Raw genomic sequence first — 27350 nt, forward strand, 5'->3', positions numbered from 1 at the left:
CAGAAAGTCCCTTCCTTTCCAACTTTACAATGGTGCAAAAATGATATGGATTCAGTAGAAACTGCACTTCTAATTTTGAATTTTGATCTTTTCATGGGCCAGTATGATGCTGTCTTTTAATGCTGAACATCAGCAGCGACTTGCAGCTCCCAGTCAGTGACTCGATTGCAAAGGTAAACAACCAACACACGACCATCCTGAACCTAGACAGCCACTCAGTTTTTCCTCTTCAGTACAGCGCCAAATACATTATACATGGTAGTCAGCATCAAATTATAAGACAGGCTTTCTATTAGATAATTTTGCCCAACTGTTGGCTAATATAAGTGCTCTGAACATGTTTAAGGTAGGCTAGGCTGAGCTATGATGTTCAGAGTTCAGGTGTATTAAATGAACTTTTAACTAAAGATATCAGCTTATGATCAGTTTTTGCGGCATATAACACCATTGTAAGTCAAAGAATATTTGTAATTAGAGACAAATTTATGAATTTAAATTATATTTGTTAGGAAAGAAGAAATGTTGAGAATTAATAGGCAAAGTTGCAACTCAAAGAACTAGAAAAATATCAAGTTAAAATAAAAGAAAGTAAAGGTAGCAAATAATAAAACATGAGCAGAAAAAAACAATTTGTAAACCATCATAAGAGGAAAATAAATATATAAAGAACCCTTTATCTGTTAAACTAACTGAATCCATAATTTAAGGATTATTAAGTTTCTCCCATAAGGCAATGCCTCACTATAGTGAACTTTCTGAAAATTGTTTCTGTTGGGACCTAACAAATGCCATGATAGGCTTCAGGGACTAAGGTAGGACTCATGGGAAAGGCTGAGTCATTGCCCAGTGAGGTCATCCCCGCGGATGCCAGGACTTGTCTAATCAGCATACTCCCCATAACCTGGTTTGAGTTTATCAGGATGTAAAAGACATCACCCTGCAGCCAATAGCCAATTAGTAAATGCCAGGAAACCCCTGCAGCCAATAAAGATTAGCCAACTAGTACATACTAGGAAACTCCTGCAGCCAATCAGCCCCTGCCAGCTCTCTGTTCTAAAACCTATAAATACCTCTGTAAATCTGGGCTCGGGGCTCTTTGCTCCACTCCACTGCATTGGATGTGGCAGGAGCCCTAGCTCGAGCTAGAAATAAAACCCCTTCATGCTTTTGCATTGCTGTGGATGTCTTATTCTCTCAGTTTTGGGGACTCGGACTCTGGGCATAACAGTTTCTAAATCATTAAAAAGCCTACACAAATTCTTATATAGGTAGAAAAGAAGCCATAAATTGCAAGTTACCACCATTACAATCTTGATACTAAAAATCTGATATTAACATGGAAAAGAAAAAGTTGAATACTAGTATCATTCAGGAAAATGGGGGGAAAGTGTGCAATAAAATAATAGCAAATCAATGTTTCATTATGTAAAAAGGACAAAACAACATTCCTAAGAGCACTTAACTCTAGGAACGAAAGTTGGTTTCACATTTAAAAATCAGTTTAAATAAATAAAGAATATTTATCAAAAACACTATAATTATTAATCACAGTGAAATATTGAATGCTTTACCTCTGAGTTTGGGAATAAGAAGAATTCTATTCAACATTTTATAGGTGATCTTAGCCAGTTAAGTAGGACTTGCTATATCATTTGTGGGGTGCAGTTAAAATGAAAATGCAGAACACCAAGTGGGCTGGGGAGTCACCTGGTAGGACCACTGCCCAGACCCCAGACCTACTGAAGAGCTTTCAGTCGGTGAACACACAGAGGTGCTGGGCGAGTGGTCCCTGAGGAGGATGCGGAAGCTCTACAGTTCCCCTCACAAACCTGACCCTACACGCCTCTGCCATCCGGATATTCACCTGTATCCTGTATCATAGCCTCTTATAATAAACAGGTGAAAATAAGTGAAATATTTCTCCTAGTTCTCTGAGTCACTCTAGCGAATTAATTGAGCCCAGGGTTTGGTTTGGTTTTGTCTTGTTTGGGGAACCTTCTATCTACAGTCTTTTGTTCAGAAGCACAGTTGATCACTTGGGCTTGTGACTGTCATGCTTTTTTCAAGTAGAAAGTGTCAGAACTGACTAGAATGATAGGATACTCAGGTGGGATTGCAGAGAATTGGTTGGTATGGGAAAAAACACATTTGCTGACCAGAAATGCTTTGTGCGAGTAGTAAAGGAGACTCACAGGAAAGAAGGGCATAAAAGGGCAGAGATGGGTTTTTCCCTACACAAGAAGGAAAAAAAGTCAGGTTTTTTTTTTTTTCCTCACACACAGCTTTTTTCACAATAGCACAAAACTGCAATCAATCCAAACAATCCAAATATCTACTTCTTGGAGGATGGATAATTAAATTGTTAGATATTCATATAGAGGAACTCTACACATCAATTAAAAAAAGAAAAAGTAAGACATAAGCAAAGCAACACCAATGAATTGCAAAGATATTATTTTGAGTGAAGAAAACCAGATATAATATATATATGATGCATGTAGATATTAACAAGGGTAAAAGTTCATTGAGTTCTAAGCTTCAGTTTTATACACTTTATTATGTGTTGTACCTCAGTTACAGAGAGAGAGAGAAGAGGAAGCCAAGGATCGTTTTGAATGTTGAGATAAATGTCAGTGTCATCACCTGAGAATAAAGAGTGGTTCCTCTGGGGAGGCAAAAATAGACTATGTGGAAGAGAGAGAAGAAAAAGAGAGTGCTATTTGATTATGTAAATAAATGAGAGTATTATTTTGATTTAAAAAAAGAAATTTTATTTTTAAAAAGGATGAGAAAATGAGAATCTCAGATGAGATGAGGTTGAAAAATAATCATTGGCTTTATCACCACCAAAGCCACTGGTTTAAGTGACAGCATCTCTCAGAGTAATGCTCACAGGAGTCAGGTTCAAGGAGGGGAGGACTGGACTTGAAGAAATGAAGACAGTAAGTCTATACAGTCAACTAACTGATTATTAAGGAGAAGAGAAATGTAGTAATAGGGCTGGTGGAGATATGACCGAGAATGTATTAAAATGGGAAAGATTCTCTTACAGACATGTGGCCAGATTATTACAAGAGAATGTCAAAAAATTTATTTCAGGGAAGAAGGTAGATTCCTGTGGTGTCTTTTCAAGGGGCCAAGACTTCATACCACCCCTATCCCTTTCGAATCTCCACGAGGGGAGCTCTGGGCTGTTTGAAAGAGCAGACTGACCCATGGGCACAGGGGGGTACTGTCTAGGGTCCTGGACAGAATGCCCAGTAACCTCTGCTGTCTGGCTGCGTCACAAGAGTTCGTTCTCCATGGGACCACTTGGGAAGAGGCTCTGGGTGCTCAGGAGGAAGGAAAACAGCAAAGAGGCCCCTATTCTAGAGACCCAGCTTCAGGGTTTGGGTACAGTCTGCAGGTGCCTGGGGAGCACTGTGTCTCCACAGCGCAGAGGTACGTGGCTGAGTCTTTGGGTTTGGGGGCTTCAATGTGCAGAGAACTTCCCTTCTTTAACAAGGTGGCTCTCAGTCTTTCTTCCTGCTTTTCATCCCCAACTGAGTAAAGAAGGAAGAGGAGTTCGGGGCCTTTCCCAGGATCTTGTCTATACCACTGTAGCGCTCTAAAATTGCTGACAGTGTAGCTGCAGTTGAGACTGAGACTGTCCCCCTCCTGGATTCTCAGGGTCTGAGGACTCTGCTCCACTTGGTCTTCACCATTCAACCCTGTTCAGGAAAACAAAATCAGAAACAACACAAAGCTTTCAGTTCAGCAGTACTTGAAAGTTCCATCACAAAGCCTGGGATGAGCAGTGTCTAAACTCCTCTCTCTCTCCTCCGCATCTTTGGGAAAATGTGCCCGTAGGGTCCCATCTCTTAACCTGCAACTTACATCCAAGCTGCAGCCACAAGACCATGAATGCACATTCCAGCATGTTCTCCATCCTGCCATCTCACTCTTGATGCAATCTTAATGATTCCAAATCTTCTCCCCTGAGGAGCTGCTCCTGTGTCTTAGTTCTTCTCTAATGCACAGGAGAGCCTTTCTGTTCCGGGCTCAGCCAATCACGAGCAAATCCTCTAGTAGCTGTCATGCTTTTCTTTTAAGGCACTGGAAAAATGAAAGGAATGGAATCACTGCCACCTGGCGGTCACACATATAAACATCTCACAGGACCAACTATGCCACCTACAAAGACAAATATTGAGGGAGGGACATCTTTTATGTTGGTGGCCACAGTACATAGGAGGTCTAACTCAGTAATCAGAAAAGCCTTCTCTGCCTGCAATTTTAATCATATAATTGTTCCTTGAGTGTACTTTAAAGCTAAACTGCTACCAAGGGTTATAGGAGTTGAGCCCAAGCATCAGTGTAATGGGGCTTACCAGGTGGCACTACTGGTAAAGAACCCATCTGCCAGTGCAAGAGATGCAAGAGACATGGATTCAATCCCAGGATCGGGAAGGTCCCCTGGAGGAGGGCATGGCAGCCCACTCCCATATTCTTGCCTGGAGAATCCCATGGACAGAGGAGCTTGGCAGGCTACAGTCCATGGGGTTGCACAGAGTCAGACACGACTGAAGGGACTTAGTAGCAGTGGCATAGGTGTGATGGATTGTGTCTCCCTCTACGGTACACAAGAATCTCACAGTGAGACTGTAAAGAGACTAGAGTGCTGAGGGAAGCAGAGGGAGAGAACAGCTGTGCATCTGACTGGAAACCTGTTTGGCAGAGAATTGGGAATATAAGTTAAGAAATCCATTTCTTCAAATAATTTTATGCCCGGCTTCAGGGACCAAGCAAAACTAAAACTCAGGGTCAAGAACTTGGTAGATCTTGGGAGAACAGAATGGGCGATCATGGCAGAGGGAAAGAAGAGCTCTCCGATCCAGACATCAGACAGGTCAGAAAGTCTCAGGGCAGAGTGGGTCGCAGAAGACAAGTACAGCAAAACTAGCGTTGCTTAATGTGCTTGGGTCTATGACACCCACTGGATTTTGTCACTGAACATATGTCTGTGTTGTGGACTTGACCACCGTTTATAGGAGCTCTCTTAAGACTTGTCTGAACAGCACACTCTGCCCCAACCCCATCAGCTTCAATGCGGAAAAAGAGCATCAGCTCTCACCCGCACTGCTCTGATGTCACTTGACCCTTTACCCACTCAGCGACAAGAAAGAAGAAGCAGCACAGACGTTCTTACAGTAACAGTGTTTGGAGTTTGTTGTTCTTGGACTTTTTATTTGAAAATTTGGTAATTTCTCAGTGATTTAAAAGTCATTGAACTAAATTATATCCATTTAGCATCCTTTGATTTAATTCATTTTAACCTCACTTAGCAAGCTCTCTTACAATCATATTTAGAAGGCAGCTTTTCTTTGTTTCTGAATGTGTATCTCAGAAAGAAGATGAGAAAGATAACTGCAAGATAAACGCAGGAGCTCTTTGTAGAACAGACACTAACTGAATCCAGGAGCTGGATGAGGGGTGTGTAACGAAGCTCAAGAGGTGATTTACAGTTGTGAACATTATGGAAATTGCATGCCATTTTTTAAATACTTTCGATTTTGAATCACATGACTGAGTGACTGAACTGAATAGATTCATGGAAGTTTCCAAAATGTACAAGGAGGCTCTGGGTACTCTTTATCCGGTCTCCTCCATGGTATCTAAACCAGGAAATTAACATTAGTAAAATCCACAGGTTTCAGTTTTTGGATTTCCCCAGTTTTGCATACAGTCATTTGTGCGTGTGTGTGTGTAGCTCTATTCCAATTTTACACACGTACAGATTCACATATTCGTGTATATCTCATGTATAGGTTACACAAGTACAGATTCACGTATTCATGGATATCACATGTAGGTTCATCACCACAATCAAGATGCACAACTGTTTCATCACAACAAGGCTTCCGAGGCCATGCACACCTTTGCAGCCACACTGACCCCCTTCCCTAATCAATAACCCCACACAATCACTAGTCTGTTCTTCATCCATACAATTTTATTGTTTAGTAATGTCATAATGGCTTCCTTGGTGGCTCAATGGTAAAAGAATCTGCCTACCAAGGCGGGAAATGCAGGCTTACTCCTTGGGTCAGGAAGAGCCTCTGGAGAAGGAAATGGCAGCCCACTCCAGTATTCTTGCCTGGGAAATCTCTTGGAGAGAGGAGCCTGGCGGGAGTCCATGGGGTTGCAAAAAGTCAGGCATGACTTATCCACTAAACAACAACAATGCCCTAGAAATGGAATTATTTAGAAGTAACCAACGAGATTTTTTTCACTTAGCATAAGTAGTAAAATCATGAGATCTATCCAAGCCACTGTATGTGTCCCGCGTGTTGCTCTTTCTATTTCTGAATAGCATTCCATGGCATAGATGCACCACAGTTTGCTTAGCCAGTAACCCCTGAGGGACACTGGGTTGTTTCCACATTTCGACTGCTGTGAATAAAGCTGTTATGAATATTCAGGTACAAGTTTTTATGTGAATAAAATATTTTATTTATTTAGAATAAGTATCCAAATGTGTGATTCCATGTTTAGCTTTATGAGAAACTGACAAGCTATTTTCCAGAATGCCGTATCATTTTATATCTTCATCAGCAATTTGTGAGTGATTGAGTTTTTCCCACGTTTGCCAGAATTTTGTGTTATCACCATTTTTTATTTTAGCCCCACTGAGATTTGTGTAGTGATATTTCATTGTGGCTTCAATTTGCATTTCTCTGATAGTTAATATTGTTGAACATCTTTTCAGGTGCTGATTTGCAGTCTGTATATCCCCTCTTTGGTGAAATACCTGTTCGAATCCAAGGCTCGCTATCTTCCCTCATAGCTCAGTTGGTAAACAATCCACCTGCAATGCGGGAGACCTAGGTTCGATCCCTGGGTTGGGAAGATCCACTGGAGAAGGGAAAGACTACCCACTCCAGTATTCTGGCCTGGAGAATTCCATGGACTATAGAGTCCAAGGGGTCGCAAAGAGTTGGATTGAGCAACTTTCACTTTCACCCCCAGCTCTGTAACTTATCTTTTCATATTTTAACAGGGTCTTTTACAGAGGAAAGGTTTTTAATGTTGATTCAGTTTGGTGTGTGCATGTGTGTGTGAGTGTATCATGCTTTCAGTGTCAGATCTAAGATTTACTGAGCTGCAAGCCTGAAGTTTTTCTCTTATGTTTTTTTTTAGAGTTCCATAGTTTTATATTTTACATTTAAGTCCATGATCCATTTTGAGTTAACCTTTATAATATATATATTTTTAAATAATTTTTAAAGGGGCTGTGTCATCATCTTTGTTCCAGCCTTTACCTATTTGCTGTTATCAAGTAACTAGTTCAAAGCAACATAACCAAAATGTGGATTGAAGACTTCTCATAGGGGAGTGAGAAAAAATTTGTTCTTTGAACCTGTGACTTTTCCTTTTTATACTTACTGTGATTTCTCTACCTTAAGAGTAAAGTTAAAATTGTAGTGAAAAGCCAAGCCCTTCTCAATTCATCGCCTCTGAAATCCTCTATCGTGTATTATAGGGCAATGCTTTCTAGTATAGATTCAGATAATGGTTACATTTGTCTTATGATTGAAGATAACTGTAATCTCTTCCAACATTCACATTTCTTTAACTTTAAAGTTAAAATGCCTGTCAATCTTTAAGTCATCAAACTGAGCTAAAAGTCAGAATCTCCTTTCTTGTCTATAACTTCTTTCCTATAATTGAGCATGAGTTTCTTGAAGAGAATATTCTTCACAAATTTTCCCAAGAATGAAAATTCCCTCTTTCTGTTATTACTTTTTGAGAAAATTACAGGCTTCCATGGACCTTGTTTTCACAGACAGCATTCCAAGGTCAAACAGCTCATTTCTCCAAGGATGTAGGGATTCTTCTTTCTACTGCCCCAGGGGCAGAGTCTTTTAAATATCGATTTTTTAAATACAAATATTACAATTGAGGATAACACTTTATAAAAATTTTCTTGAGGGTTGTAAATCCAGGAGCTTAAAGTTGTTCTTGATCAAAATAAGTCAGGCCTTGAAAACAGATACTAGAAAAAGAGACAAGGCATTTTTCCTGTCTTAGGCTAGGACTCCCAGTGGTAGGAGTGTTTATCCCTAAACTAGGTATTTAGATTTGAAAGAGAAAATATGCAAAGAAGCAGCACAAGTCCTGGCAACGGTAAAGGTAAATAGAGACGGATAGTGTGACACCATCCAGTCGTACTCATGGGCAGTATCTAGTGTATGGAGAATACCTGTTACACAAAGTCATTTCCTTTGAACCGTGGAAATTACGATGGAAAGGGAAAGTACTGGGACTCAAAGAGAACTAGGGTAACTATGACTTCCTTTCATTCTGGACCACTGTTCCCTCCTTGCCCACTACCATCCTTAGCTTAATAGGATTCATATCTTTAGCCACAGCAAGTAAATATTTGAGGCTAAAATTCGAAGATTAAAAAGTCTAGAGATGAAAGCAGAAAGAGATAATACAGGGGTACATTAACATTGGCTGAAACCTAGAAGAATCACTGATAAGAGGGACTTCCAAGTTTACAAGAGAACAAGTCTATATACCTTACTATAGACTCACTCAGGTCTATGCCAACAGGAGGGAGACCATTTAATTTAATTGCAAGCCTGAAAATAGTACCATATGAAGAAAATCTGTTCAAACAGAAAGGGAACTTATGACACATATAAACAGAAGTATTCTTATGCTGATGAGAAATGAACTGCAAGAAATAATAGATCCACAGTTACCTAACAGCATCCAAAAGTGAGAAGCTCTATATCTGTTGATTTTATGAATTAATTCTTCTTCTTCAGTCAACCAATATTTAACCTGTAACCACTCTGCGCTATGTACTGTGTAATGTACAATGCATTCAGGTTTCCTGACCCTATGGAGCTCACAGTTATAGTCACAACAGAGACATTACTTTGCCAACAAAGGTCCATATAGCCACAACTATGATTTTTCCAGTAGTCATGTATGGATGTGAGAGTTGGACCATAAAGAAGGCTGAGTGCCAAAGGATTGATGCTTTTAAAGTGTGGTGTTGGAGAAGACTCTTGAGAGTCCCTTGGACTGCGAAGAGATCAAACCAGTCAATCCTGAAGGAAATCAGTCCTGAATATTCATTGGAAGGATTGATGCTGAAGCTGAAGCTCCAATACTTTGGTCACCTGATGCGAAGAACCGACTCATTGGAAAGACCCTGATGCTGGGAAAGATTGAAGGAGAAGGGGATGACAGAGGATGATGGTTGGATGGCATCACTGACTCAATGGACATGAGTCTGAGCAAGCTCTGGGAGATAGTGAAGGACAGGGAAGCCTGGTGTTCTGCAGTCTATTGGATCACAAAGAGTCGGACATGACTGAGCAACTGAAAAATACAATACATAATTATAGATATAGATGTAGATACACAAAAGCATATTAATTGCAACATCCTTTTTGTCTTGGGCTTTGAAGACAGCCTGTAGTACATGAGAATACATGGAGAGAGACCTCAATACAAGCTTGAAGATACTTGCAAAACATATATAAGCCCACTCTAACTTTCCTTAGCCTATTCTGCACGATAATGATACATGAGAAAACTGATAATCCACTAAACAGTTAGAATAAATAGGGACTATTTAGCCACAGGTGGTACAGTGGCTAAGAATCTTCCTCAAGTTAGAGGAGATTCAAAGGATTGTCTCAGAGAGTTTGACATATTCCCCTGGAATCTGGAGGACTTTGAAGCTCACGTTAGGTTGCAATGACACTTCTCCCACTTTACTGTGGTAAAGAATCTGACTGCCAATGCAGGAGATGCGAGTTCAATCCCTGGGTCGGGAAGATTGCCTGGAGAAAGAAATGGCAACCCACTCCAGTATTCTTGCCTGGGAAATCCCATGGACAGAGGAGCCTGGCGGGCTACGGTCCATGGGATTGCAAAGAGTCAATTCTAAGATACATTTTTTTCTTTCACGTGTTTGATTTATTCCTTGAAACTGCTTACATCTATTTTCTTCATTTAAAGTTGGTCTCTAGATGACTTTACTTTCTTCTTTCCAATATGTTTTACAAAATTCAACTCTTCTAACTGTTAATTGCTTGATGACTTGGCTATTAAGTCTATTGTCTCTCTCTCATCTCTCTCTCTCCTTCACACACATGTGCGTTGCACACACACACACACACACACACACACTTTCTTTTCTGGAAAGTTGCTCTTTATTGAGATTATTGTTATTTGTACAATAGGGATAGAAAATCCTTACACAAGGAAGAGTATCTTCCTTTTTGGAATTCCAGATGAAAGCAAATCCACTAGGTTAATTCCCACCAGTATCACCAAGCAACAGTGCAGAGACTCAACTCTTTTAGGTGTTACATGCCAGCTACTCTGCACATACGCGGTGCAGAATCATCCAAAATTGAAGCCACCTGGAGTTAACTGGGACTAAAGTATGAAGCAAAGCCTTCGTATAAAAGAATTTTGTGAAACAAGGAAAATATGACTGTTTAGTAATTGCAGAGTGAAAATGCTCTGTTCTCCAGGGTCACAGAAATGAGCAGGGAGCCACATCAGAAAGATTTAATGGTAAACTCCTATTAAACTCTTAGGAGTCGTCAAGAAAACCACCAAATACCTTTGTGTTTATTCCAGTATTGTTTACTACAGTGAGTAAAACAATCTAAAAAGCTAGTAAAATGAATTAGCACAAAAGTATGATAAAATCACACATTGGAATATTGCCATTAGAATGTGTGATGTTGACCTGTAAATATGTTGTGAAATAATTATTTCACAATATACTGTCAGGTAAAAATTCAGACTAGAAATATCCTATGAGGTATGAATCTCTAATAGAGGTTTTTTTTGACTAGTAAAATTGGTGAGTTATTTTGTTTTTAGTATTCCTTCTTTGCATATTCTTTTTTCTGCCTTACACATACATAACTTTGTAATCACACATAGGGAATGTGACCAGGAGATGAGGTTAGTTCTGAGCAAACTGTAGGGTTTCATTTCTCTTTCGGGTGAAGATTTGTGGTAACAGTTACTCTGCGCACATCATTCCAAGTCATTCACGGCACAGGTGAGGCAGGGCACAGGGAGGGTCCAAGAAGTGTCCTTTCAGAGATATTTCAGATCCACAATGATGGCCAGACTTAGCAATGCATAAATATTTGTGCAGTGAACCTAAAACTCTGACAACTCAGGTGCAGATTTTGTCAAATTCTATTGAATTTTTTAAAGTCAAATTTCATACTTTAATAAAGTCACTATTTTAAAATTTAAAAAAATTGGCAAACAATCTTCTGCAAGATAAAGAATTGAAGATAAAGGTATTTTTGATGAATGACACTTTAAGATATGCTCTCTGAGCCAAAGATAGCATTTTCCTTACAGTGAGGTTTTCACTTCTAACCCCTCTACCTTCTCCTGTCCTTACCGAGAATCTCACTAAGCTGTTCATAGCTGGGGGACTCCACATGTTAACAGCTGAGGTTTCTGTGGGGCTCCCTCAGGCAGCGGCATCACTGTGGTCTCTCAGAGCACAGAAATATACCGCTGAGTCCTCGAGCTGTAAGTCTGAGATGGTGAGGCTGATGGAACTCGTTGCTTTCTGGAAGTTCAAAAAATACTGACCTTTTGTTGTATTCAGCTCATTGTGAGACTCCTGATGAATAAGGAAAATCATTTCCCCACTTGGTGGTTGCTTGTACCAGAATAAATAATAAGTATAGCTATTAGCTTCATATGCACAGTTCAAGGTTACATCCTCCTTCTCCAGCACAGAAATTTCTGACCGATTCTGAGTTACTTTCTGGGCCATGATGGATCCTAGAGAGAAGAAAAAAAAATACATATATATATGTATGTATAAATATATGAGAGAGAACGAGAGGCAGAAAGGAAGAGGCTGATTTTCCTGGGGGAACTCAGAGGGCTTCAAGGAACAGAGGATTAAGAGTTCTCATTCCTCTGCCAGTTAAGCAACTCTCCTAAACCCCAACAGACAATAATAACCATCCCTACCTCTACACATGGGAGCTGAGCAGAGCTGAGTGTTTGCGGTCATCCTTACCAGCCTTACCAAGGCAGACAGAGGCTATGACAGCTCTGAGCAGGCCAGGGAGCCCCATGCTGGACGCTCTTCCTCTGAGTGAGATGCTCTGTGTTCCCTCTCAAATCCGGGTGGCGGTGCCTGACCTGTGCCTGCCGGGCACATGCACAGAAACTCAGCTGTGAGGTGCTTCTGCACCAGAGCAGGAAGCGTGACTGGCTGACGTCAGCTTGCCTGTGTCATGCCGTGGCTCGTTGATGTGCTTGGTGACTGTAACCTGCCCATTTAGACTTGAAAGTCACTCGGTCATATCTGACTCTTTGTGACTCCATGGACTGTAGCCCACCAGGCTCCTCTGTCCATGGGATTCTCCAGGCAAGAATATTGGAGTGGGTTGCCATGCTGTAATTAAATTAACAACAATTACATCAGGGCTGCAGGCATATTCATGCATCTAGGATAGACATACGTTTTGTGACAAAAACAATTTATTATGATTATAGTGACCTCTGAGAACAAATAGTCATCCATTTTTGTATAGCAATTTTTGGGGGGAGGGATCTGCAGCCCAAATCTACTGTGAAATAAGCTCTCAAGTTTTTCTTTCATACAGGAAAATAAAACTGTTTACTCTCAATCATCATAACTTTTCTTCCTACCCTCCAAGGCATGGGTTTCTGGGGAAATTTGAGCTGGATAAAGTTCCTTGTCTGTTTAACACAATCGTAGCAAGTTTCCTGGTGGACAACATTTGTCCAGCTGTTTGTGTCGAACAGTCATCAATAATGCGTGCTAAGATAATCTTGCTTTTAAATATCCACCCTGTAGTCAAAATGAGTACGAGCTCACCAGACCATGTGTTATTTCCTCCTATCAGAAATGTAGCCCTAGAGGCTGCGTGCCGCACCTACTGAGCCCGCGCGCCGCCTCTGCTGGAGCCCGCGCCCCTGGAGCCTGTGCTCTGCAGCGAGAAGCCACGATGCTGAGACACCCCCGCGCTGCAGTGAGGAGTGACCTCCACTCACTGCAGCTGGAGGAGCCCGAGTTCAGCAACAAAGACCCAGATGAACCAAAACTAAGTAAACAGATGAATAATACAAGAAACACAGCCACTCAAAAGTCACAAACGCTTTTTCATCCCACGGCTGCAGCAGCTCCAGTTCAAAGGCTTCCACTGGAAACAGCGCCTCAACAGTGTTACGTCTCAGCCACATGCAGACTGGTGTGTGATTTGCTTGGTACCTCTGTGTTGGTTTATGATTATGATTCAGCTGATGCAGCTTTTAATCATCTATTTCTTTTCTCTAAATGAATTATTAATTCTGTGGCATCTAATATCCATCTTACTTTATGAGAAAAATAGATTTTTTAAAAAAAGTCAGTCTAGAGAAGAGAGGAATCTTTCCGGCCGAACAGGGGTGCTTCTGGGGATTGGAGCTTGGGTCTTCTCTAAGACTGACATCCACCCTTTTATCCCTGTAGAGCAATTTCCAACCTACTGAGTTTCTAGGATTAGACTGAGCTTGATTGGTTTTCCTGAAAAACTCTAAATGTAAACTAAATTCTGATCAAGGAGAGAATATACCTCTTCCTGACTTCAGCCTCCTGCTCCCCTGGGGTTTGTGCTCAGCTCCCCCGCAGCCCTGTGTCACTGTGTCACTCAGAGCACAGTAGTACACAGCCGAGTCTGATGCTTGCACTGCCCGTTTCTGCAGGTGGAAGGACCTGTCACTCTGAACAAGAGTGGCCTGAAAACCTTCATGCTCTGGCCTCCGGTTTGTCATTGAGCCCTTCAGGAGGAATTGAGGAGCTTTGTTGAGATGCTGGACATACCAAAAAAGATAAAAATCTGAATATGTGGTCTGGTAAGTGCAGTTCAGGGTCATGAGAGCCCCCTCTGAGACAGTCACTGGGCCTTCTGTCTGGTTCACGGAGTCACCATTGGTCCCTCCTACAAGAGAATCACTTTGTTATAGTAGAAATGTACAGGAGGAGTTTTCAGCCAGAGAAGAAAAATACAACTTACCTGTTATCACAGGAAAGTGAAAAACCATTTTAGGATAAAATGCTGCTTACCAAGTATTAAGAAGATGAAAAGAACTGAGTCAGTGGCAGAAAACATTCTGGTAACAGTCCTCGTTCCCTGGAAACATCAAATCTAACAAAGTTAGTCTCTGGCTGGATGTTACAGAAGCTCCTCACTCAGAAACTGGGAACCCCTTTCTGCACAGCAGCAGTCATCGGTCTTGTGGGTACAGAGTAGGCAAGTCAAATCAGCTCCTGAATACAAAAAGGAATCGCATCTGAAGGAAGCCCCGCCCTCTGGTGGTGATCTTAAACATTACACCACAGTCATACCTGACCTCAGTTCAGTTCAGTCACTCAGTCGTGTCCAACTCTTTGCGACCCCATGGAGAGCAGCAGGCCAGGCTTCCTTGTCCAACACCAGCTCCCGGAGCTTGCTCAAAGCCATATCCATTGAGTCGGTGATGCCATCCAACCATCTCATCCTATGTCATCCCCTTCTCCTCCTGCCTTCAATCTTTCCCAGCATCGGAGTCTTTTCCAATGAGTCGGCTCTTCGCATCAGGGGTCCAAAGTATTGGAGCTTCAACTTCAGCATCAGTCCTTCCAGTGAATATTCAGAACTGATTTCTTTTAGGACTGACTGATTTGATCTCCTTGCATTCCAAGGGGCTCTCAAGAGCTAAGGGGCTCTCTTTTGAACACCACAATTCAAAAGCATCAATTCTTCAGCGCTCAGCTTTCTTTTTGGTCCAAGTCTCACATCCATACATGACTACAGGAAAAACCATAGGTTTGACTATATGGACCTTGTCAGCAAAGTAATGTCTCTGCTTTTTAATATGCTGTCTAATTTGGTCATAGCTTTTCTTCCAAGGAGTTAATTTCATGTCTGCAGTCACCATTCGCAGTGATTTTGAGCCCTAGAAAATAAAGTCTGTTACTGTTGCCATTGTTTCCCCATCTATATGCCATGGGGTGATGGGACTGGATGCCATGATCTTAGTTTTTGAATGCTTAGTTTAAAGCCAGCTTTTTCACTGTCCTCATCCTGACCTACTCCTGGCCTAGTCCTCCTGATGATAGTTGTGGGGTGCACACAGGAGAATGGGACAGGACTCTAAGAGGAGAGCCCTAAACACAGATATGCTTTGGGAAACGTTCCATTGTTACATCCATGATTTTCTGTGTGGTATGGTATCTCTAGCTTTGCAAATAATGCCAGTTAACAATTTGTAGGAGGAATGGTCAGAGGGTTTCTTCCTTACAAATGTGTCCATGATTCTCATGGGTCAGGGAAGGACCACTCTGCATGGAAAGTGCTCCCTCCTGTCCCCAAGACCTTCACCTGATTAGCTCTATTCATCCCCTAGACACAGCTCACTTGCTGCTGGAATGCTGCATAATGTTGGAATCATTATCTCAGACAGGTCTCAAATAACGTGCGGCTGAGTGACCAGTAACTGCCCCTGTGTCCTGTGCTCTGCTCAGCTGCTCAGTTGTGTCTGACGCTGTGGCCCTAGAGACCATAGCCTGCTAGGCCCCTCTGTCCACGGGATTTCCAGGCAAGAATACTAAAGTGACTTGCCATACCCTCCTCCAGGGGATCTTCCCAACACGGGGACTGAGCCAGAGTCTCCTGCATCTCCTGCATTGCAGGTGGACTCTTTGCACATCTGAGCCACCAGATCCCTTAAGGCAGATCTCATCTAATGTGTGGTTGAATGAGCAGGGTATTACCCCTATCCACCATAAAATGTCATATTTGTAAAATTAAAAAATAAATTGCTGTTACTTCTTTTTACTGATAAAGGTAGAGGTGACCTTCCAACTAGAAAACTGGACAAAATATGTGAAACAAGTTGTGGATCCTGGACATCAGGTGGCACAGAGATGAGGAAAACAGGTGAGATGAGCCAGGACATCGCCCAGCCTTCTTCACCGAGGCAGCTTCTAGGCACCAGTGCGTGAGGCATTTAACAAAAATGGCCCAACTGTCTCACTGTGAGATGGAATAATATTTTGGGGATCCTGAGGAACCTAGAAATTTGTGAACCAGTGTACCAGAGAGGAGGGAAGTGGGTGAAAGAGAGAGAGGGAGAGAGATGAGGGCAAAGAGGTGGGGGGAGGCGTCACTGTGAATCTTGGACTGAGTACTGATCTGTAAGTAATGAGAGAAGACTCAATGAGTTTGGTAAACCTCCCTGAAGGGGCCTCCTTTGGGGCCCTGGACCCTACTTGGATGACAAGCCACCTTACACCTTTAGCCTCATGAGAGACAGGTGACCTTACTTAGGTAACCTGGTTCTTGAAGCATCTTTTTACCTCTTGTCACATTCTTGCTTTAATTCAACTAAGCATTTTTTTTAGAATGTCAAGTTTAGATGCTTAATATATTAGCCAGGCACTCTTCATTCCTGAGGCCTGTGTGTGGTATTTATCTGTCTCCTGTTTGTTTGGTTAGTTTTTTAGGGATTCAGGAATCTCACTGGAAAGAACTGTTTGCTCAGTGTCTGGCAGCCTCTTTGTCTAGTTTCTTGTGCAATTATTTGTGCTAGTGAAGTGAACCCAGCAGAAGATTTAATAGGGTCATTTCATAGCTTGTTCTTTTCTCTAGGATTGGGTTTATTTTATCCAGAGTCTGACTGTATTATGGTAAGAATTGTTGCCATTGTTCTTTGCTGGCATACACCATTCTAAGGCCTGGGGATGTGTGGCTGCAGACAGCTGGGAGGCTGCCTGACACGGGCTCTCAGGACCGCGCTGTCCATCCAGGAACAGTGGCTGTGACTCAGTCAGATGAACCAAGAACAGTCAAATGTGCCTTTTTCACCTACAGAGATTTTCTCACCTGGTAAAATGAATTTTGTTAGTTCTTACCAAAACTGGGGTCAATTTTAATGTGCATCTGTTTGCTGAGCTGTTCTTTTTGTTCGTTTTTTGTCTGTGCCAGGTCTTAGGTTAGGCATGTGGTATCTAGTTCCCTGACCAGGGATCGAACCTGGGCCTCCTGCAATGTGAGTGCAGAGTCCTGCTCACTGAACCAACCCTCCACCTAAAATTAGCATCTTGAGTTGAAGTTATCATGCTGGCAGGACTCTCTGGTTCCACAGATCACCTAGATTCTCTTAAACTCTTGTGCATTTTCAGGAATCTCTAGCTTCCAGCATTCATTCTGGAAATTTACAGGGTTGTCTGCAATGTGGAAACAAAAATCAGACACAATTCCTATCACAAATTGCTTTCAGTTAATTGAGGAGCAGGTGAGCAAACATATTATATATATATATATATGTATATGTACATATATATATATATATATATATATATATATATATATATACGTACTATGCTTCTCTGTACTCCCACTAGCCTGGACCCCAATACGTGAAATGAGGGATCAGACTGAAAGCAGAGAACTGATGTAATTACCACCAGGGAAATAAAACCTGCTAGAATACTTGTATTTCCCCACCATTAAGATTTATTTCTGTTCTTTCATCTCCCTCTCCATTTCTAGGCCTCTTGATTAAGCTGTTGAACCCCCAGTGCTCAGGTGGCCAGTACCCAGTGTGCAGGACTCTAGGATGTCAGGGAGGAAGGCAGTGCTTACCTTCAGGTGGGTGTGGATTCACCCTAAGTGAAGATGGTGAGTACATCTGCCAAGACCATAAAACTACTGTAACTACTAAACTCTGCATTTAAGTAGTTGTGTCCATAAATTGGGTTTCCCCAATGGCTCAGCAGTAAAGAATCTCCCTGCCAATTGAGGAGATGAGGGTTCAATCCCTGGGTCAGGAAGATCCCCTGGAGGAGAAAATAGCAACCCGCTCCCGTATTCTGCTGGAAAACTCCATGGACAGAGGAGCCTGGCAGGCTACAGTCCACAGGATTGCAAAGAGTCGGACGCCACTTAGCAACTGAGCACCAGACACAATGCACACATATGAATTATGAAATGACAGTGATTAGTGTCCTGGCCACATCTCACAGCCTGCCCCGCAGTCAACATGCATATCTTCCCACCTATTGGGCCCACCACTGTCCTTCCAGAAAGTCTGCTCCTGGAAGTTGAGACAGGAGCTCAGCCTGAAAAGATGAGGGGACGCTCTGTGCAACCGGCACGAGTGTATCAGAGACACAGAGAGTGACCCAAGAGGCTCCTCATTCCTGCTCATGATTAGAGGAATGTGGAGACGCTCCTGCTTGGCGAGTGGGTGGTAACCTCTTCTAGTCTCCGGAGTAGGCGAAAAGCCCACTCCACTGCCAAGACAGCTTATTGTGAGAGCACATGAACACTTCTCCCACGTGTCTGAAATACGGCTGACTGGTGAATTAATTTCCCCTGCTTTTGCTGCTGTTAAATAGGTCATGTCTGACTCTTTACGACCCCAGGAACCGCAGCACATCAGGCTTCCCTGTTCTCACTATCTCCCAGCATTTGCTCAAACTCATGTCCATTGAGTCAGTGATGCCATCCAACCTTCTTACCCTCTGTCACCTTCTGATCCTCTTGCCCTCAGTCTTTCCCATCACCAGTGTCTTCTCCAGTGAATTGGTTCTTCACAATCATGTGGCCAAAGAATTGGAGCTTCAGTTTCCGTATTCCAGCAGGTTTAATCCGCTGGTGGTGACTGCATCAGAATTCCAGATTCAAGGTTGCCGCTTAGCCTTCTTTATGGTCCAACTTTCACATCCACACATGATTATGGGTAAACCAGAGCTCTGACTACAGGGACCTTTGTCAGTAAAGTAATGTCTCTGCTTTTTAATACACTGTTTAGGTTTGTCACGTCTTTTCTTCCAAGGATCAAGCGTCTTTTAATTTCATGGCTGCAGTCACCATCTGCAGTGACTTTGGAACCCAAGAAAATAAAATCTGTCATTGTTTCCACTTTTTCCCCATCTGTTTGCCATAAAGTGATGGGACCAGATGCCATAATCTCAGTTTTTTGAATGTTGAGTTTTAATCCAGCTTTTGCATTCTCCTCTTTCACCCTCGTCAAGAGGCTGTTTACTTTCTCTTTGCTTTCTGCCATTCGAGTGGTACCATCTGCATATCTGAGACTGTTACTATTTCTCCTGGCAAACTTGACTCCAGCTTGTGAATCACCCAGCCCAGCATTTCGCATGGTAGACTCTGCATGTGAGTTAAATAAGCAGGGTGACAATATCTAGCCTTGGAGTACTCTTTTTCCAAATTTGAACCAGTCCATTGTTCCATGTGCAGTACTAACTGTTGCTTCTTGTCCTGCATACAGGTTTCTTGGGTATTCCCATCTCTTTAAGAATTTTCCACAGTTTGTTGTGATCCACACAGTCAAAGGCTTTAGAATAGTCAATGAAACAGAAGAAGACTTTTTTAAATTCCCTTGCTTTTTTCTGTGATCCAGCCAGTGTTGGCAATTTCGTCTCTGGTTCCTCTGCCTTTTCTAAGCTCAGCTTGTATGTCTGAAGTTCTTGGTTCACGGACTGCTGAAGCCTAGCTTGAAGGATTTTGAGCATAATCTTGCTAGCATGTGAAATGAGTGCAATTGTATGGTAATTTGAACATTTTTTGGCATCCATTTCCCTGAGATGAGGTTATTAGCAAAGAGACTTTCCTGTACCCACTGTACACAGACAATGCACACAGCGCCTGCGATGTTTACAGAGTGGGCTGCTCTCATCCGCAGGGCCCTTGACAGAAGGAGTATCTTCTCAGAAACTCTCCTCCTGGAACTTACTTAGGCAGCAGCATTTCTGGAGCAACCAGAAGGGATGGAAAAGTCAAGCAAAGAGAGAATAAAGCTCCAGTCCCTGAAGATGGAGTGTCTGCAGGTGAAACTCAGCAGGATACACAATCTTGGCCTGAATTTTAAAAACCAGAGACTAGCTTCCAGGTCACACAATCATCCATCAACAATGTGCCCCAGAATTTTCCTTAACACATTGTGAAATATTTCAGCATATATAATCTGAATTGTCACTGAAGAGTTAATGTCGCTTTAATGGATTCTATCTGGAGGGATGTCGATGGGCTGAAAACAGGCATTTCTGGAGAAAAGTGCTTAGGTTCCTTTCTGCACTGTCCCACTCCAGATTCCTCTCTGTAGGGCAACCCAAGAATTCATAGGTCCTTGGCTCTGAGGAGCAGACCTGGAAGAGCTTTGACAGTTTCTCTAGGAGAGCTCACTGGAGAGAGAAACAACACCCCTCACAGGGCTGCCCACAGCCAGAGCCCCATCTGCACTCTGGGTTTGTACTCAGCTCCCCCTGCAGCCCTGTGTCACTGTGTCACTCAGAGCACAGTAGTACACAGCTGAGTCTGATGCTTGCACTGCCCGTTTCTGCAGGTGGAAGGACCTGTCACTCTTAACAAGAGTGGCCTGAAAACCTTCATGCTCTACCTTCTTGTCTGCTGTTAAGCCCTTCAGGAGGAGTTGAGGAGCTTTGTTGAGATGCTGGACGTACCAGTAAAGATAGGGATTCAAATATGTGGTCTGGTAAGTGCAGCTCAGGGTCATGAGAGCCCGCTCTGAGACAGTCACTGGGCCTTCTGTCTGGTTCACTGAGTCACTATTGGTCCCTCCTGGAATAGAATCACTTTGTTATCGTAGAAAATACAGGAGGAGAGTTTTCAGTTAGAGAAGAAAAATACAACTTACCTATAGTTATAAGAAAGTGAAAAATCATTAACATTTAGAATAAAATGTTACTTACCTAATACTAAGATGATTAGAAGAACTGAGTGAGTGACAGGATGCATGTTTGCAAAAGAAAACGATCCTTGTTCCCTGGAATACACCAGTCTAACAAATCTAGTCTCCATCTGGATGTTACAGAAGCTCCTCGCTCAGAAACTGAGAGCCCCTTTCTATACTGCAGCAATATTGTGTCTTGTGGCTACAAAGCAGGCAAGTGAAACCAGCTCCTGAATACAATGAGGAACCGCATCTGAATGAAGCCCCGCCCTCTGGTGGTGATCGTGAAAATTGCACCACAGTCCTGTCTGACCTGTTTCTCCTAATAGTTTGTGGGATTACTTACAGGAGAATGGGACAGGACCCTAAGGAGAGAGTCCTAAGCATAAGCGTGCTTACGGAAATATTTTATTATTACTTCCATAATTTTTTGCATGGTACAGGTATCCCTAGCTTCGCAGGAAACCCCAATTACAATTTCTAAATGGAATAGTCAGAAGTTTCTTCCTTGCATACGCCTCCAAGATTCCCATGGGACAGAGAAGGATCCCTCTGTATGGAAAGTGCTCCCTCCTCTCCCCAAGTCATCTCTCTGAAGTAGTTATATTCATGTTGACTCTGTCAACATGCCGTGGAGAAAAGTTTATCTAAGATTGATGTATAATAATGTGAAGTTAAATGATAAGGTTTTATCCTGATTTATCATGGAATGACAGATTTGTAAAACACAATAAAAGTAGAATATGTGACTTCTTTTTCACTGATAACAGTAGAGTTGATCTTCCAACTGGAAAACTGTTTTTGGACCTTGAACATCAGGGAGCACAGAGATAAGGAAAACAGACGAGATGAGCACTAACATTGCCCAGCTTCCTTCATGGAGGCAGCTTGCAGGCACCAGTGCACGAGCGATTTACCAAAATACTGCAGCTGTCTCATTGTGGGACTGAGACAGAATAGGAGAATGGAGATCCTGAAATACCTAAAAATTGTGGACCTCTGTACCAGCGAAGAGGAAATTTGACAAAAAGAGAGAGAGAGAGAGAGAGAGAAAAGCACAAGGCAGGGCTTAGGGGGCGGGGGGGAGAGTAAGGAGGGAGTTGGACCATCCTTGGAGGACAGCAACCTTACCCCTTTAATCTCATGAGGGACAGGTGACCTTACTTAGGTAACCTGGTTCTTGAAACATCTTTTTACCTCTTGTCACATAGTTGTTTCATTCAACTAAGTATTTTTTTAGAATGTCAAGTTTAGATGCTTAGTATATTAGCCAGGCACTCTTCATTCCTGAAGCATGTGTGAGGTTTATCTGTCTTCTGTTTGTTTGTTTTATTAGGGATTCAGGAATCTCAATGGAAAGAACTGTTTGCTCAGTGTCTGTCAGCCTGTTTGTCTAGTTTCTTGTGCAATTATCTGTGCTAGTGAAGTGAACCCAGCAGAAGAATTAATGGGGTCATTCATAGCTTGTTCTTTTCTCTAGGATTGGGTTTATTTTATGCAAAGTCTAACTATAATATGGTAAGAAGTCAAAACATTGTTCCTTGCTGACATAAACCATTCTAAGACCTGGGAGCGTGTGGCTGCAGACAGCTGGGGGTCTGCCTGACACGGGCTCTCGGGGCAGCGTTGTCCATCCAGTAACAATGGCTGTGACTCAGTCAGATGAACCAAGAACAGTCTTCTTCAAGTGGGCCTTTTTCACCTACAGATATTTTCGCACCTGGTAAAATGAATTTTGTTAGTTCTTACCAAAACTGGGGTCATTTTTAATGCACATCTGTTTGCTGAGCTGTTCTTTTTGTTCGTTTTTTGTCTGCACCAGGTCTTATTTTAGGCGTGTGGGATCTAGTTCCCTGATCAGGGATCGAACCTGGGCCTCTTGCAATGTGAGTGCAGAGTCCTACTCACTGAACCAATCCTCCACTTAAAATTAGAATTTTGAGTTGAGGTTGTCATGCTGGCAGGACTCTCTGGCTCCGCAGATCACCTAGATTCTCTTCAACTCTTGTGCATTTTCAGGAATACTTAGGCTCAGCATTCATTCTGGAAATTTACAGGGTTGTCTGCAATGTGGAAACAAAAATCAGACACAATTCCTACCTCAAATTGCTTTCAGTTGATTGAGGAGCAGGTGAGCAAAAAAAAAAAAAAATCCTATGCCCTGTCTATACTCCCACTAGCCTGGACCCCAGTACATGAAATGAGGGATCAGACCAAAAGCAGAGAACTGACGAGTTACCACTAGGGAAATAAAACCTTCTAGAATACTTGTATTTTCCCACCATTAAGATTTATTTTTGTTCTTTCATCCCCCTCTCCATTTCTAGGTCTGTTTATTAAGATGTGAACCCCCAGTGCACAGGTGGCCAGCACCCAGTGTGCAAGACTCCAGGATGTCAGGGAGGAAGGCAGTGCTTACCTTCAGGTGGGTGTCCAGATTCTCCCTAAGTAATGATGGTGAGTACATCTGCCAAGACCATAAAACTACTATAACTATTAAACTCTGCATTTAAGTAGTTGTGCCAACAAATTTGGCTTCTCAGGTGGTGATAAAGAATCTGCCTACCAATTGAGGAGACGAGGGTTCAGTCCCTGGGTCAGAAAGATTCCCTGGAGAAGGGAATAGCAACCCACTCCAATATCTTGCCTGGAAAATTCCATGGACAGAGGAGTCTGTTGGGCTACAGTCCACGGGGTCACAAAGAGTCAGACACCACTTAGCAACTCACACACACCTATAAATTATGAAATGACAATGATTAGTATCCTGGCCACATCTCACAGACTGCCCAGCAGTAAAATATACATCCCTTCCCGCCTGCTGCGCCCACCACTGTCCTTCCAGAAAGGCTGCTCCCGGAAGGTGCAGACAGGAGTTCAGCCTGCAGAGATGCAGAGGGACTCTCTGTGCACTGGGCACGATTGTATCAGAGACGCAGAGCAGTGACCCAAGCGGCTCTGCATTTCTGCTCCTGAGCAGAGGAGTGGGGAGATGCTCCCTCTTCCGGAGGGGGTGATAATTTCTCTAGTTTCTTGAGCAGGTGAAAGAGCTCACTCTGCTGCCAAGATAACTGATTGTAAGAGTACATAAACACTTTTTCCATGTGTCTGAAATATGACTGATTGATGAATTGATTTTCCATGTTTTTGTTGCTGTTCAGTCCCTAGGTCATGTCTGACTCTTTACTACCCCAGGAACTGCAGCATGCCAGGAGCTTTGTTCTCTCTTTCCTTACTTTTCTATCCCTTCTGGTTGCTCCAGAAATGCTGCTGCCTAAGTCAGTTCCAAGAGGACACCTTCCTGACAAGATAGTCCTTCTGAAGGGCCCTGTGGATCAGAGCAGCTCACTCTGTAAATATTGCAGGTGTTGTGTGTCCTTCCCTGTCCTTTACTATCAACCAGAGTTTGCTAAAGTCATGTCCATTGAGTCAGTGATGCCATCCAACCATCTTATCCTCTGTCACCTCCTTATCCTCTTGCCCTCAATCTTTCCCAGCATCAGGGTCTTCTCCAGTGAATCTGTTCTTCACATCAAGTGGCCAAAATATTGGAACTTCAGCTTCAACATAAGTCCTCCCAATGAATATTCAGGGTTGATATCCTTTAGGATTGACTGGTTTGATCTCCTTGCAGTCCAAGGGACTCTCAAGAGTCTTCTCCAACATCACAGCTAGAAAGCATCAATTCTTTGGCACTCAGGCTTCTTTATGGTTCAACTTTCACATCCATACATGATTACTAGGAACCATAGCTCTGACTATATGGACCTTTGTGGGTAAAGTAATGTCTCTGCTTTTTAATATGCTGTCTAGTTTGGTCATAACTTTTCTTCCGAGGAGCAAGCATCTTAATTTCATGGCTGCAGTCACCATTTGCAGTGATTTTGAAGCCAAAGATAATTAAATCTGTCACTATTTCCTCATTTTCTCCATCTATATGCCATAAAGTGAGGAGACCAGATGATGTAATCTTAGTTTTTTAATGCTGAGTTTTAATCCAGCTTTTACAATCTCCTCTTTCAACTGCATCAAGAGGTTCTTTAGTTCTTCTCACTTTCTGCCATCAGAGTGGAATCATCTACATACCATTGAGATGGTTGATATTTCTCCTGGCAATCTTGATTCCAGCTTATGAGTCATCCAGCCCTGCATTTCACATGATGTACTCCACATATAAGTTAAATAAGCAGGGTGACAATATATAGCCTTGACGTACTCCTTTCCCAATTTTGAACCAGTCCATTGTTCCATGTCCAGCACTAACTGTTGCTTCTTGTCCTGCATACAGGTTTCTTGGGTATCCCCATCTCTTTAAAAATTTTTCCACAGTTTATTGTGATCCACACAGTCAAAGGCTTTAATGTAGTCAATGAAGCAGAAGTAGACTTTTTTTAATTCCGTTACTTTTTCTGTGATCCAGCAGAAATTGGATCTGCTCTGGTTCCTCTGCCTTTTCTAAACCCAGCTTCTACAACAGAAATTCTTGGTTCATGTACTGCTGAAGCCTAGCTTGAATGATTTTGAGCATAGTCTTGCTAACATGTGAAATGATTGCAACTGTATGGTAATTTGAACATTGTTTGGGATTCATGTCGATGAGATGAGGTTACTAAGAAAGAGACTATCCTGTACCTAGTTTGAATACAAACAACACACACAATGCCTGCGATATTTACAGAGGGGGTTGCTCTCATCCACAGGGCCCTTACAGAAGGAATATCTTCTCAGAAACTCTCCTCCTGGAACTTACTTAGGCAGCAGCATTTCCGGAGCAACCAGAAGCAATGGAAAAGTCAAGGAAAGAGAGAATAAATCTCCAGTCCCTGAAGATGGAGTGTCTGCAGGTGAAACTCAGCAGGATACACAATCATGGCCTGAATTTTAAAACCCAGAGACTAGTCTCCAGGTCACACAATCATCCATCAACAATGTGCCCTGGAATTTTCCTTAACACATTGTGAAATATTTCAGCATATATAATCTAAATTGTCATTGAAGAGTTAATGTCATTTTAAGGCATTTATGCCATCTGTGGAAATGTGAATGGGCTGAAACCAGGCATTTTGGGAGAAAAGCGCTTAGGTTCCTCTTTACACTGTCCTGCCCCAGATTTCTCTGTAGGGCAGTCCAAGAATTCCAATGCCCTTGGTTCTGAGTATCAGAGCTGGAAGTGCTTTGACAGTACCTCTGGAGAGAGAAACAACACCCCTTGCAGGGCTGCCCACAGCCAGAGCCCATCTGCACTCTGGGTTTGTGCTCGGCTCCCCCGCAGCCCTGTGTCACTGTGTCACTCAGAGCACAGTAGTACACAGCCGAGTCTGATGCTTGCACTGCCCGTTTCTGCAGGTGGAAGGACCTGTCACTCCTAACAAGAGTGGCCTGAAAACCTTCATGCTCTACCTTCTTGTCTGCTGTTAAGCCCTTCAGGAGGAGTCGAGGAGCTTTGTTGAGATGCTGGACGTACCAGTAAAGATAGGGAGTAAGACCAGCAGTCTGGTAAGTGCAGTTCAGGGTCATGAGAGCCCCCTCTGAGACAGTCACTGGGCCTTCTGTCTGGCTCACTGAGTCACCATTGGTCCCTCCTACAAGAAAATCACTTTATTATCATAGAAACGTACAGAAGAGGAGTTTTCAGTCAGAGAAGAAAAATAAAACTTACCCATAATTATAAGAAAGTGAAAAATCATTAACATTTAGGATAAAATGTTACTTACCTAATACTAAGATGATCAGAAGAACTGAGTGAGTGGCAGAATGCATGTTCGCAAAAGAAAACGATCCTTGTTCCCTGGAATACACCAGTCTAACAAATCTAGTCTCCATCTGGATGTTACAGAAACTCCTCCCTCAGAAACTGAGAGCCCCTTTCTGTACTGCAGCAATATTCTGTCTTGTGGCTACAAAGTAGGCAAGTGAAACCAGCTCCTGAATATAGTGAGGAACCGCATCTGAAGGCAGCCCGCCCTCTGGTGGTGATCGTGAAAATTGCACCACAGTCCTGTCTAACCTATTCCTCCTGATAATAGTTTGTGGGATTACACACAGGAGAATGGGACAGGACCCTAAGAAGAGAGTCCTAAATATAAGCGTGCTAGGGGAATATTCTATTATTACTTCCATAATTTTTTGCATGGTACAGGTATCTCTAGTTTCGCAAGAAACCCCAGTTACAATTTCTAGACGGAATAGTCAGCGGTTCCTTCTTGCACGTGTCTCAATTCCAATGGGTAGAGAAGGATCCATCTGTATGGAAAATGCTCCCTCCTCTCCCTAAGTCATTTCTCTGAAGTAGTTATATTCATGTTGACTCTGTCAACATGCCATGGAGAAAATTTTATCTGAGGCAGATGTCAAATAATGTGTAATTAAATGCTAAGGTTATTATCCTGATTTATCATGGAATGACAGATTTGTAAAACACAATAAAAGTAAAATACGTGACTTCTTTTTCACTGATAATGGTAGAGTTGATCTCCCAATTGGAAAACTATTTTTGGACCTTGAACATCAGGGAGCACAGAGATAAGGAAAACAGATGAGATGAGCACTAACATTGCCCGGCTTACTTCATGGAGGCAGCTTCC

The 27350-nt window shown here is 42.5% G+C and overlaps 1 pseudogene and 3 gene segments (V, D, J or C); all 4 read right to left on the minus strand.

Annotated features, from left to right (window-relative positions):
- Positions 1-2754: 2754 nt before the first annotated feature.
- Positions 2755-4000, minus strand: LOC121820025 (T cell receptor alpha variable 20-like). The segment is given in 2 exon segments: positions 2755-3710; positions 3877-4000. Coding segments are annotated over 2 exon segments (399 nt in total).
- A 7213-nt stretch (positions 4001-11213) lies between these two features.
- Positions 11214-12235, minus strand: LOC114115588 (T cell receptor alpha variable 19-like). The segment is given in 2 exon segments: positions 11214-11835; positions 12089-12235. Coding segments are annotated over 2 exon segments (369 nt in total).
- Positions 12236-13223: 988 nt separating this feature from the next.
- On the minus strand, positions 13224-14283 carry LOC121820052 (T cell receptor alpha variable 18-like). The segment is given in 2 exon segments: positions 13224-14009; positions 14135-14283. Coding segments are annotated over 2 exon segments (429 nt in total).
- An 11522-nt stretch (positions 14284-25805) lies between these two features.
- On the minus strand, positions 25806-26667 carry LOC114115890 (T cell receptor alpha variable 18-like; annotated as a pseudogene).
- Positions 26668-27350: the final 683 nt, after the last annotated feature.

Source organism: Ovis aries, chromosome 7 (genome assembly GCF_016772045.2).
Source record: "Ovis aries strain OAR_USU_Benz2616 breed Rambouillet chromosome 7, ARS-UI_Ramb_v3.0, whole genome shotgun sequence".
Classification (NCBI taxonomy): Eukaryota; Metazoa; Chordata; class Mammalia; order Artiodactyla; family Bovidae; genus Ovis; species Ovis aries.